The 13,478-nt window shown below is 38.6% G+C and overlaps 1 protein-coding gene across 3 annotated transcripts in view; it reads right to left on the bottom strand.

The window, feature by feature from the left end:
• The window catches only part of PIP5K1B (phosphatidylinositol-4-phosphate 5-kinase type 1 beta), a 283,779-nt gene that overhangs the window by 117,021 nt on the left and 153,280 nt on the right, over positions 1-13,478 (bottom strand). For all 3 annotated transcript variants that reach the window (XM_032477797.1, XM_032477799.1, XM_032477798.1), the window contains exon 4: positions 11,668-11,798. In XM_032477797.1, coding sequence (XP_032333688.1) covers positions 11,668-11,798 — 131 coding nt within the window. The remainder of the gene's footprint in view (positions 1-11,667; positions 11,799-13,478) is intronic.

Below are 13,478 nucleotides of genomic sequence, written 5' to 3'. Positions count from 1 at the left end.
ACACACATGAACACACACAGAACATTACTAGTTAAAGAAAGGGAAGATTTATTTCTTTAGGTATTCACTCTGACAGCCAGTGTAAAAAGCCATCAAGTCACTAAAAATGAAAAAAAAAAGAAAAAAAAGGAAAAAGAAAGTGACAAAATGGGAAAATATATACAACTCGTATCACAAAGGACAAATTCCCCGAAGATCAAAAAATTATATGTTAAAAAAAAAGCTCAGGTTACGATCAGGCTCTTCACAGAAATGGAAGCATAAATGACTTAAAAATATGAAAAGATGTTCAATCTCATTCATAATAGAATAAATGCAAATTAACTGTCACTGAGAGATCATTTTATCTATCAGATGGGTAAAAATGGAAAACTGATATAGCTCAAGGGAGACTGGCACCCTGAAACATCATTAGTGGGAAAGTAAACTGATACTTTTCCTTAGGCAGACATTTTCACAACTTCTGTCAAAATAACAAATGTACATAACTCTTGATTCAGCAAATACGTGACTATAATTTATGCTACATACAAAGTAGTGTTTGTACAAAATTGCATGTGTGTGCCTAGTTACTCATCACAGTACTATTTGTAAGGATGAAGGATTGGAAGCAACCCAGACATCTCTCAGAAGGGAACTGGTCAAATTATGGTTCAGCCACACAATGGAATACTATGCAGCAATTTAAAAAGTAGGAGGCTTATGTACTGATGTGGTGAGATCTCTGAGACAAATTATAAGTGAAAGAAGCTTGATGCAGAATACTAAGTATAGCATGCCACCACTTACATACAAAAGCAAAAAATATATTTTGGGCATGTATATGCATAAAAAAAATCCTTGAAGGATAGACAGGTCCCTAGTAACAGTGATCACTGGAGTTGGACGCTGGGTAAAAAAGGCACGGGAATGAAAGGGACACTTTTCACAGTATTTCTTTTAACAGTATCATGAGGATTAACCCTTATGTGTATTACCATTCAGAGCATTAAAATTTTTTTTAAGTTAGGGGTAAAAGTCATAACCCCAAAACAAAGCTCTGCATGCTCAAAACCCCAGCAGAAGGGTTGGCTTCTGATTATTAAGCTGCTCCAGTGAATAACAAATACCAACTTGACCTGAATGGTACTCTACTGCAGGGAATGCAGATGAATGGGACTGCTGGCCCCGGCTGGAGTTTGTCAGGAGTAACAAGGCACAAGAGCAGCACCAAACGGCAGGTGCAGCGAGTATCAGCCAGAAGACACCAAGCTGCGTTTTCTGAGGTTGCATACTGGCAGACCCACTGAGTGTGGGTATGAGTGCTGGCCCACAGCCGTCCAGCACAGAGGCTCCCCTGCACATGCATGAAATGCTTAGCCAAGGCAGTAAACACAACTGCAATCAGCATTCGTCTGCTGGCCAGTACAAGAGTTCCATCTAAGACACCAGCGAGCTTTCCTTGTCTGAGCCTGGAGGTGGCCATCAGGAGGCTGCCCAGCACCTAGACTTACTCAGCAAACATGCAGTCTGCTGAAGAGCAGACTTGTCACAATTGAAGATTTATATTATGTTTCTTCAATGCATTTATGTAATGTTTGGGGGAGGAACCCCACTTTTCCATGTTGGCATAAAATTGAAGCTTTAGAAATGTCAACTGTGAGGTGGACAGTGAGCAGTGGCACAAGATATTTGGATCCCATGAGCTGTTACTGTTTCAACAATAAAAATCTGGAGGCCAACGTGGGATTTCCAACTGTATTTTGCCGAGTAAGAACCTCAACAAGTAAGCAAACACACAGGACTATCTATCAAGTTATAAGAACAAGGTTCGCTACCTCCACAAAAGAGGGAAGAAACTTCAAACCAGAAACAGTCTTTTCTCTTGTCCTTTTCTCCCTTATTTCACCAACAAGCAGTTAAAATCTGATAAGGGTTCAGCTCTGGCATTCTGGTATTCACTCTTCTGAGGAGGGTTCAAATTTTGAAAGCCAAAACTTGTGCTTAAGTACAAAAGTACATTATTCCTTACTGGCAAGAAATGTTTAAGACTATACAATGTTGAAGTTTGAGGAAGCATTAGCCACCATCTGGAATTTCCCACTTAGCAGATAAGGAAATCAAAGTCCAGGGAGGGAAACTAATGACCTAAGCTGATCACGAACAAACAAGAGGGGATTAGATCCATACCAGGGTAGTGGAAAAGTCACAAGCAGTCAGGTTTGCCTTAACTTCAACCTTACGTTCCTCAGTTAGTCTTCCTTTTCAGGCTCCAGCTACGACTTCAGGGTACAATCTGCCCAAATACCCCAATTATGTCCCCTGAGGTCCTCATGCTACAAGGTCAGGCAGGCTGAATTTGGTCAGCCACCTACTGATTCTCACCTGTGTGTACTGTGAACACTCAGCTTTGTGTATGTGGTTTTAGAGCCTACAAACCGAGTGCTATTTTTGGTGGCACTGAGTGGATCTGGTGCTAAGCAATAGGGTGAAACTTGATTTAGCATCTCCAGGACACTTAAGCGGTACAGTTTCAGACCTGACTCAAAGGTCTTATGTTTTAAAGGCAGCATCCGAAATACAGTGAGCTTCCTTGATTTCAAACTATAACCAACAGTTAGTGGGTTTGGGGCTTCTTGGCAAAACGAGTGGGACAGCAACTCCTAGGTGACAGATTTATTACAAGGAGCCGGCTCATGCAATCATCAAGACTGAGAGGCTGAGTAAAGCTTGTGGTGTAATTCCAGTCCAAACCCAAAGCACCAGGGGAGTCAATGGTATTAAATGGTCTAATTCTGAAGGTCCAAGAACCAGGAATGCTGTTGTCTGAGGGCAGGGGTAGGTGGATGTCCCAGCTCACACAGAGAGTGAATGCTACATTCTGCCACCTTTCTGTTCTATTTAGTCCCTCAAAGGATTGGATGATGTCCACCCACACTGGTGAGGTGATGTTCTTCACTCAGTCTCTATTCAAATGCTAATTTCCTCTAGAAACACCCTCACAGATACACCCAGAAATAATGTCTTACCAGTTACCTGCGCATCCCTTAGCCAGTCAAGGGATTGACACAATTGACACATAAAATTAACCATCACGACAAACATGATCACACCGCCCATGAGGCAGGATAAGTGAAGGGTGCTTTGTCTTAATGCACAGATGGTAATACTAAGACAAAGAAAACTTAAATGCAGTACAGTTGAACAAGTGACGCTATAGTCCAGTAACAAACTAGTGGTGGCACTCGGTCTTCAAAGTGGAGCTCTGTAAGTCAGGGAGAGTAAAAGCAGCTTTACACGTTATTAATTGCCTCTGCCAATTCGGGCAGGGTGGAGATTGCCCAGTTTTCACAAGTGACTCTTTAACCCATGAAATACAAATTGGTCCTTTCTCCTGCCAAATTAGACAGTGCTCTTGAATCGAAAAACAAATAATAAAATAAAAGACCCACTCCTTGCTGGTGCCAGTCTCCCTCTGCTGAGCATGTCTGTGATGGGTACACCTGAGCTACCTTGTGCAACAGGAGGATGTACCATCTTCTGAGGTCAACCACCTGACAGCCTTCAAAAGTCAGTAGCTAAAGACAACTTAAATTCTAAAACCACAGAAGACATACTATACATAGAAAACCCTAAAAGCTCCACACAAAAACTACTAGAGCTGATAAAAGAATTTGGCAAGGCAGAAGGATATAAGATTAACATACAGAAATCAGTTGCATTTCTTTACACTAACAATGAAATATCAGAAAAAGGAAGTAAAGAAACAATCCCTTTTAAAAATCACATCCATAGATGGACCTAGAGATCGTCATTCTCAGTGAAATACGCCAGAAAGAGAAAGAAAAATACCATATATCGCTAATATGTGGAATAAAAAAAAAAAAGGGCACTATGAACTCATCCACAAAACAGAAACAGACTCGCAGACTTAGTAAACAATCTTATGGTTACGGAGGAAAAGGGTGGGAGGGGATAAATTTGGGAGTTTGAGATTTGTAAACGTTAGCCACTATATATAAAAGTAGATTTTTAAAAAAGTTTCTTTTGTATAGCACAGGAAACTATGTTCAATATCTTGTAATAACTTTTAATGGAAAAAATATGAAAACAAGTATATGTACATATATGCATGACTGGGACATTGTGCTGTACACCAGACACTGACACACTGTAATGATTGTACCTTCAATAAATAAAAATCACATCCAAAACAATAAAATACTTACCAATAAATTTGACCAAGGAGATGAAAGACTTATACATGGAGAACTACAAAACATTGATTAAGGAAATTAAAGATGACTTAAAGAAATGGAAAGATATCCCATGCTCTTGGATTGGAAGAATCAATATTGTTAAAATGGCCATACTGCTCAAGGCAATCTACAGATTTAATGCAATCCCTAACAAATTACCTAAGACATTTTTCCCAGAATTAGAACAAATAATCCTAAAATTTATATGGAATCAGAAAAAACCCAGAACTGCCAAAGCAATACTGAAGAAAAAGAACAAAGCTGGAGGAATAACCCTCTCAGAATCCAGACAATACTACAGAGCTACAGTAATCAAAACAGCAGGGCACAAAAATAGACACATGGATCAAAGGAACAGAACAGAGAGCCCAGAAATAAATCCACAGACCTACATTTAATTAATCTTAGGCAAAGGAGGCAAGAATATACAATGGAGAAAAGACAGTCTCTTCAACAAACGGTGTTGGGAAAACTGGACAGCTGCATGTAATTCAGTGAAGTTAGAACACTCCCTCACACCACACACAAAAATAAATTCAAAATGGCTTAAAGACTCAAACGTAAGACAAGACACAAAAAAACCTCCTAGAAGAAAACATAGGCAAAACATTCTCTGACATAAATCTTAGCAATGTTCTCCTAGGGCAGTCTACCCAGGCAATAGAAATAAAAGCAAAAATAAACACATGGGACTTAAACTTACAAGCTTTTGCACAGCAAAAGAAGCCATAAGCAACAAAACAACAACCTACAGAATGGGAGAAAATATTTGCAAATGATGCGACTGACAAAGGTTTAATTTCCAGCATATATAAACAGTTCACAGAACTTAATAACAAAAAACAAACAACCCAATCCAAAAGTGCGCAGAAGACCTAAACAAGCAATTCTCCAATGAAGACATACAAATGGCCAATAGGCACATGAAAAAATGCTCAATACCACTAATTATCAGAGAAATTCAAATCATAACTATAAGGAGGTATCACCTCACACCAGTCAGTATGGCCATCATTCAAAAGTCCACAAACGATAAATGCTGGAGAGGCTGTGGAAAAAACGGAACCCTCCTTACACTCCGGGTGGGAATGCAGTTTGGTGCAGCCATTATGGAAAACAGTATGGAGAGTCTTCAAAAAACTAAAAATAGATTTCACATATGATCCAGCAGTTCCACTTCTGGGCATATATCTGGAGGGAACTCTAATTCAAAAAGATACATGTACCCCAATGTTCATATAGTAGCACTATGTACAATAGTCAAGACATGTAAGCAACCTAAATGTCCATCAACAGAGGACTGGACAAAGAAGTTGTGTATTTATACAATGAAATACTACTCAGCCATAAAAAAGAATAAAATAATAACATGTACAGCAACATGGATGGAACTAGAGATCGTCATTCTAAGTAAAGTAAGCCAGAAAGAGAAAGAAAAATATCATAGGATGATATTACTCATATGTGGAATCTTAAAAAAAAATTTTAAAAAGAGGACACTATGAACTCATCTACAAAACAGACTCGCAGACATAGTAAATAATCTTATGGTTACTGGGGGAAAGGGGGTGGGGAGGGATAAATTTGGGAGTTTGAGATTTACAAATGATAACCACTAAAAAAAATTCTAAAACCAAAGAATGCATTCTGGAGTGGCATTTAGTGGGGACATGTGATACCATTGTTCATCATCGAAATGTTACACTTCTCAAGTAGTTATTACCACACTAGGAAAGTATGTTTTCAAGGCAACTTCAAATATGTTAAAATGTTATATAATAGTCAGTGCATGCAATAAATCTTTTATTTTTGAACTAAAGCAGTATCAAATTTTCATTGATAGGAAATCATTTTTCCCATCTCTACTACATAAATGTTGAACAAATATTTAAAGAGTTTTGACCTGAAGGGACATTGTGTTATTGGCTTATCCAGTGATAGTCACACCTTTCATTTAATCCTGTGAAGGATATTCTGGCAGTTTCGTGTTCTATCCACATCTCTACAAATCCTGGTGTAGGATGTCTGTGTAGATAAGGGGTTGGCAATCTTTTTTAGAGTCTTCATTGTTGCAACTACTCAGTTCTGCTGTTGTAGTGGAAACAGAGCCACAGATAACATGTAAGTGAATGGATGTGGCTGTGTTGTAATTAAACTTTATTTACAAAAGGAGGCAGGGAGCCAGATTTTCCCCATGAGCCGGAGAGTTTTGACTCTTGGCACAGACAGCTTCTTGGATAAGTTTATGTCACCGTTACATGAAATGCAGGTGGTTGGCTAGTCTGTCAAAATCATAACATCTGGCACTGATATCTGGCAACACTTAATATGAACCTTTTACATATACGTTTACTTGTCATTTAGAGCAACGTTTTACCCTTACAGAAGCTCTGTGGAATTCTCTCCTCTCATTAAGGGTACTCCTGGCGATTCAGATAAACCCCAAAGAGCACATCCATCAAACCTAAGGGCAGCCTGCGTTCTGATCCTCACATCAAGCTAAACTCCATTTCAAAAATGAGGAGATGAAAATACAGGAGACTTTTATAAATTTTTAGGTTAGATTATTATTCTTGAATATGGAAAAGACATATAAACATTTATTGCCAGCTTTCAAATCATATTTCCCACCCCAGAGAAGGCAGTGATGGTATTTTCTAGAGAGGAGCAGAGGGATGGATTCAAGCTGGCTGTCAAAGGGCCAGCCAGGCATATTTAATTTCATAATTCTAAGGTAAAAGCTAGATGCTTTTTGACTCAAAAAAGCAGAACCAAAAAAACACTTCCTATGCTTTAACCTCATAGTATAGAGAAAAACAAAACTTTGGAGCCGGCCATCCCGGAGTTCACATCCTGGCTTTACTGTTATTGGCTGTATCACTTTGGGTTAAGCCACTTGCTTTCTGAGGACTTTGGTGAAGATGAAAGGTAATAATAATAATTTAATACTGTATATCATATAAATATTATATTAATAAAATTATGCTTGGCTTATAGTTAGTATTACAAACTCCACCTTCTGTTGCCACCTCAGGTTCGTGTTTACATGGCAGATATATCATAAAACATCCTCTTTCTTCCTAATCCCATTTACACATTAAGAGTTTTCTACAACCTTGAGTTTGTTAATGCAGCACAGAATTTGGGGTCAAAAAATTAAGATATGGTCATGGTTCTCTTACTCATGTACTTTGTGATTTTGGAAGATCATGGAACCAGATAGTTGAAAGGGACTGTATCTCATCCTTCAAATCTGAAACAGGTCCAGAGCTTTCTCCATCTACAAAATGAAATAATCTATAGTGCAAACACAATTATCTAAAAATAACTTTGAGCCCCTTTAAAATAAAGAAAGAAAGAACACAATGTGCTTTGTTGCTAAGGGAACAGATTCTGGAGGTTCACAGCAATACTGAATTAAAACATCTCAAGGCACCCTAAGCAATTATGACCAGATAAACGCACTGAATTTTAGAGCCACCAGACTTGAGAACGTTTCAACTGCTTGCAACAAGGGCCAGTCCTGCCCACCTTCCTCACCCCCTCACCCTCAGGCAGGTGGAGAAATTTGGGGGAGTAGTTAGGGGGTATTATTTGGCTGCATTACTGAGTTATAACTGACATACAGTAAAGTGTACAATTTGTTAATCTTCATATATGGATATATCCCTGAAACCACCACCATAATCAAGATACTGAATTTATCTATCACTTGGTAGGGGTATTTTGATTGCTAGTAACAAGGAGATATTACTGGCATGGCACAGGCTGGGAATGATGAGTGTGCAGTCTTGCACAGAGAATTATCTCATCCAAAAAAAAGCCAGTAGCACCTCCAGTGAGACACACTGGGCCTAATCCCTTTGCTAAACCAATGAAGAAACTGAGCCCACGTGAGGAAACTGAGGCAAGACTCATATAAGTTTCTTCTGTTTTCATGAAAATGCACCCAGAGCACATATGTTCTTAAACAAACAATAAAGTATTTGCTGAAAGAAAATCTTGTCTGAATCAAATGTTTAATGTCATACTGACATTTAAAAGCTACACACACTTTAAAATGATGTATTTTAAATGTGACAGTTGCCTCCTCTACCTAGGTACCACTCTCCCCAGTGACATGTGTGCCATTCAGCTCCTGTTGCTGCTATCTTGGAACACAGAGTTAAGGTCAAAGATACAAAATCCAGGTACAACTTTGGTCTTCTACTCCTGAAGAAAAAAGTGAAAAAATATCTTATTTGGCCTTAATCATAAAGATGCAGTACGCTTATAATAAATCATTCATGAACAAAAGGAATCAAGACAGTCAAAAAAGTGCCTACCTGTGCCTATGAAGACCTTATTTATGTGCTCCTTCTTATAAAGTATCTCATACAGTGTCATGTATAATACAGCTGCTAAACAGATGTAATTTTGATATATAGGACATTAATTAAAAATTGCTTGGGGTTTTATTAGCTCCAAGGCTCATGAAGCAACTCCAAGAACCAAATCTGGTATCTACTAGAACAATTATCATTCTAAAAAGGGAAGCAATATGCTAGATCAGTGTGTCTCAAACTCTTATGTGCTTAGAATCACCTGGAGGAATTGTTTAAACAGATTCCTGAGTCTCAGCCCCAGAGTTTCTGACTTTGTTGATCTGGGGTGGAGCCCAAGAATCTGCATTTCTAGCAGGTTCCAGATGATGCTGATGCTGCATGTCTGGGGACCAGATGCTCCGGCCACGCTTTCCCCCAGTGCCCTTCAATGGTTGGCTCTGTTGACTGGACACTGCAAGTAGAAGAGATCAGCAAGGATGGAGCACCCTGCCTGTCTCTGCACATCCATCTTTAGCTGTAACTGCTCCAGCCCCTGAACTCACTGCCAGCCGCCCTTCCACAAAAGGCCTCCACTCCTCCTGCTCTTTGTAGTTGAAGGAAAACATAAGGATGAAGTGTTTGGGTAGAGGCCCTAAAATACCACGAGGATGAGAATTATCTGGAAACACATTTACAGGAATTTGAACCAAACAGAACAGACCAGAAGATTTAACTCATGACCTCCTGACTTTAAAGAGAAAAAAATGGTAATACATACTTTTTTTGAATGATAAACTGTTAAAAACAAATGCAACAGACAATTTCCGGCTATAGAAAGAAGAGCAGTAACATGAGCAAACAGAATTATATCTTAGGCCTTGGGGCTGTCCATTTTCTGCATGGAAATTAGTTCTCGTGGCTGCTAGGGAAACCTTGAGAAGCAAACTTCAAAACTTCCACAGACCAACTCTGTTCTTCATTCAAGAGCGTTTAAAGCAAAATGAGGCTGTCCAGGTTCATAGCTGACTTTCTTTTATTTATAGGCTTTCCTGTGACTACATAAAGGTTTTATTTCTAGGCAGTTTTGACACCTGGGCATAGAAATAAATGTTTAAGTACCATTTTCCTGAAGATTTAAAAAAAAAATTAGGCAATGAGGAATCTCCATACTGTTTTCCACAGTGGCTGCACCAAACTGCATTCCCACCAGCAGTGTAGGAGGGTTCCCCTTTCTCCACAGCCTCTCCAGCATTTGTCATTTGTGGACTTTTGAATGATGGCCATTCTGACTGGTGTGAGGTGACACCTCATCGTAGTTTTGATTTGATTTCTCTGATAATTAGTGATACTGAGCATTTTTCATGTGCCTATTGATCATTTGGAGATTCCTCAAAAGACTAGGAATAGACTTACCATATGACCCAGTAATCCCGCTCCTGGGCATATATCCAGAAGGAACAACTATTTCAAAAAGACACCTGCACCCCAATGTTCATAGCAGCACTATTTACAATAGCCAAGACATGGAAACAGCTTAAATGTCCATCAACAGATGACTGGATAAAGATGTGGTTTATTTATACAATGGAATACTATTCAGCCATAAAAAACAACATAATGCCATTTGCAGCAACATGGATGTCCCTGGGGAATGTACTTCTAAGTGAAGCCAGAAAAATACCATATGAGATAGCTCATATGTGGAATCTAAAAAAAAAAAAAAACAAAACAAAACCATAAATACAAAACAGAAACAGACTCACAGACATAGAATACAAACTTGTGGTTGCCAAGGGGGCAGGGGGTGGGAAGGGACAGACTGGGATTTCAAAATTTGTAGATACTGACAGGCATGTGCAGAACAGATAAACAAAATTATACTGCATAGCACAGGGAAATATATGTAAGATCTTGTGGTAGCTCACAGCAAAAACAAAATGTGACCGTGAATATATGTATGTTCATGTATAACTGAAAAATTGTGCCCTACACTGGAATTTGACACGACATTGTAAAATGACTATAACTCCATAAAAAAAGTTTAAAAAAAAAGGCTATGAGAACACTGAGAAGAAAACTGTTGGCCCAGCCATTCTCACTCAAGCCTAGTAATAACTGATGATAAAATTGGCTTATTTTGGAAACATTTATTTTAAAATATAAATATGTCTAAGTCAATCCTCATAGCCCCAAAGACAATTACCCTCAAGCCTCCAAATCTTTATTTTTATGTTTCTTTGAAAAATCCTATCAGTAGTAGTGACATTTCCAATTTAGTAACGAGTATTCCTCTTCCTATACTAAGCTAGTATTAGAGTTTTAAATTTTTTATTATTTATTTTGGTAAAGTATATACACAATAAAAAGCTTATCACCTTAACCACTTTTATATATATATTTTAATTAAAAAAATTTTAACACCTTTATTATGGTGTGATTCCTGTACCACCTTAACCATTTTTAAGTGTACACTTCTGTGGCATTACATATCCTCACGTTGTTGTGCAACCATCACCACTATCCATCTCAGATTTATTTGTTGAATTGATTTTTTTTCCCCCAAATATGACAAAGTCAGGGGTGACACATATGGGTAACTTGGGTGTTTTTGCAAATATGGTGTCAAGATAGAGAGATTCTTATAAGTTCTCTGGAGGAAAGTTAAAAAAGGAGATGCATGAGTGTACTCAGATACAAGGCCCAAATGTGAGTCCACCCCGCCCATCTTGTAAATCAGGGCTAGCAAAACTTGGCACCTGCCACTGCTTCCTGGGTGCTCTCTTTGTCTAAAGCTATGCAGTCATTACTCCGCCACGTCTGTACTCCTTCCCACTGAATCTCCAGAGGGTTTTCCAGGCATTATCAAAATTAATTACAACTGGCCCACAGGATGAACCCTATTTACCATCTCTATATAAAAAATGCAAGCCACCTGATGCAACAGAAAGTAAGAGTCATGTGGATTGTTTTTGGGTCTGCCAGAGGTCCAACATGGACATCAGTACATGACGCACACATACGTGGGTGGAAAAGTCTTGTATCAGTAGAGAAGCCTTCAATGCGGGGATGCCATGAAGAGGAAGGTTCCTCAGCATGGAAATCATCACAAATCACGGTGTTCTTACCTGGGTAGGAACACACTTTCCACCACATAAAAGTCTTGCATGAGAACATCTCGATCCGGCTTGGAAGTGAGATTACCCACTGTGTATCCTATTCCCAGCTGAATAGCACCTTTGATGGCAGATGACGCAGTCTGTGGGGAAAAGAAGGATTTCAGTGTTAGCCTCAATAGTCTGGGGCCTTGTTCAATGTCACAAGCAGCAGAAACAAAAGAGTGAGGTCAGATTTCCTTTCTTGTTCCTAAGCAACAAGGAAGCCAGCTTTGGAAAGATGAGTAGTTGCTTCTTTTGATGGAGAGCCCATTTCAAACACTAAAGATCCTTCTTGCCATGAAATCATTTTGATGGTAATCTTTCCTAGAAATGTTTCTAAAGTCAAATTACAGTCCCAAATCCTAAATTCCTATTAAGAACTTAGGAACTCAGTAGAACACTTTTAACACAGAGCATTATACTTTCTACCAAGAGATAATTGGTACTTTGAAAAATCAGAACACACCTATGGATCCAGAAGAGTATTTTTGTCTTTATAAGAAATGAGAGAGAAAAACATAATTTGAGCTCTAGAATATACAACATTTAATTTGAAAATTGCTGACCAGTCTTGTCATAGAGCCATAATCAAGTTTTCCTACACTGTAATAAAACACGCAGCACTGGAACACCAATATTTCCAATATACTGCTTTTCTAACATTATTCCATAATTAACATAATGTTAACTTGGGGAAATAACATGCATGTGTGTGCATGTACATACATGTGTGTATACGTGTATATATATAATTTAAACCAAAGTAATAGGAGAAACAGCAGAATAACTCAGTTTAGGACAATTAGAATGCATTCTCCTTAATGGTGAAAAATGTGGTATATTTTGACTCCTTGCAGGATCTAATGAAGTACGATGTGCATTGTGAGAGCTAAATAAATACTTAAATCAGTGGTTCTCAACCAGGGACATTTGACACTGTCTGAAGACATTTTTTTGACTATCGTAAGTGGTGGTGGTGGTGTTACTACTGGCATCTAGTGCGTTAAGGCTAGGGATACTGCTCAGCATTCTACAGTGCACAAGACAGCTTCTCATAACGAAGAATTATCGAGCCCAAAATATCAACAGTGCTGAGGCTGAGAAACCATGGCTTAAATGAATGTAATATCATCTGTTTTACAGGAAAAATATTTTCTTTTTGAGTCAACATTTTCACTTAGCAAATCCAAGACCCATCTCCACCTTCCCATGTTTTATTCTTTTTTAATTTCTTCAAGTTTTTAACATCAAAAAACATTTCTCTTTGAAAAAAATGTATCCTCTTGATTTTTAGGCGAGAACATGGTCCTGGGACCACTTGTAGAGTTTCTGATGGTCTCTCTCCTTTCATTTCTTCACTAACTTCTCATACTTTATTTGCTTTTATTGCAATGTCCCTAAAAGTTTCATCCTGGAGCCTCAGATTTCCTTAATTATGCAGATAATCAATCCATTCTTTTTCTGGGGGGAGGAGGTAATTGGGTTTATTTATTTTTCATTGGAAGTCCTGGGGATTGAACCCAGGACCTTGTGCATGCTAAGCACACACTCTACCACTGAGCTATGCCCTCCCCCTCAATCCATTCTTAACGGCTTCCAGTACTGGCTCTCTCCATATGACTCTCAGACCTTTTAAATTTATTTGGATGCTGTTTTATCATCACAAACATAGTACATACAGCATCAAACTAATATCTTTCAACCAAACCACCCCACCCCTGAGACTGGTTTCCTCTCCTAAGTCTCCGTAATCCTGTCAATCCACGGCTGAACCCCAAACA

Source organism: Camelus ferus, chromosome 4, assembly GCF_009834535.1.
Source record: "Camelus ferus isolate YT-003-E chromosome 4, BCGSAC_Cfer_1.0, whole genome shotgun sequence".
Classification (NCBI taxonomy): Eukaryota; Metazoa; Chordata; class Mammalia; order Artiodactyla; family Camelidae; genus Camelus; species Camelus ferus.
The sequence above is the reverse complement of the archived record's forward strand: the minus strand, read 5'-3'. Positions and strand labels throughout refer to the sequence as shown.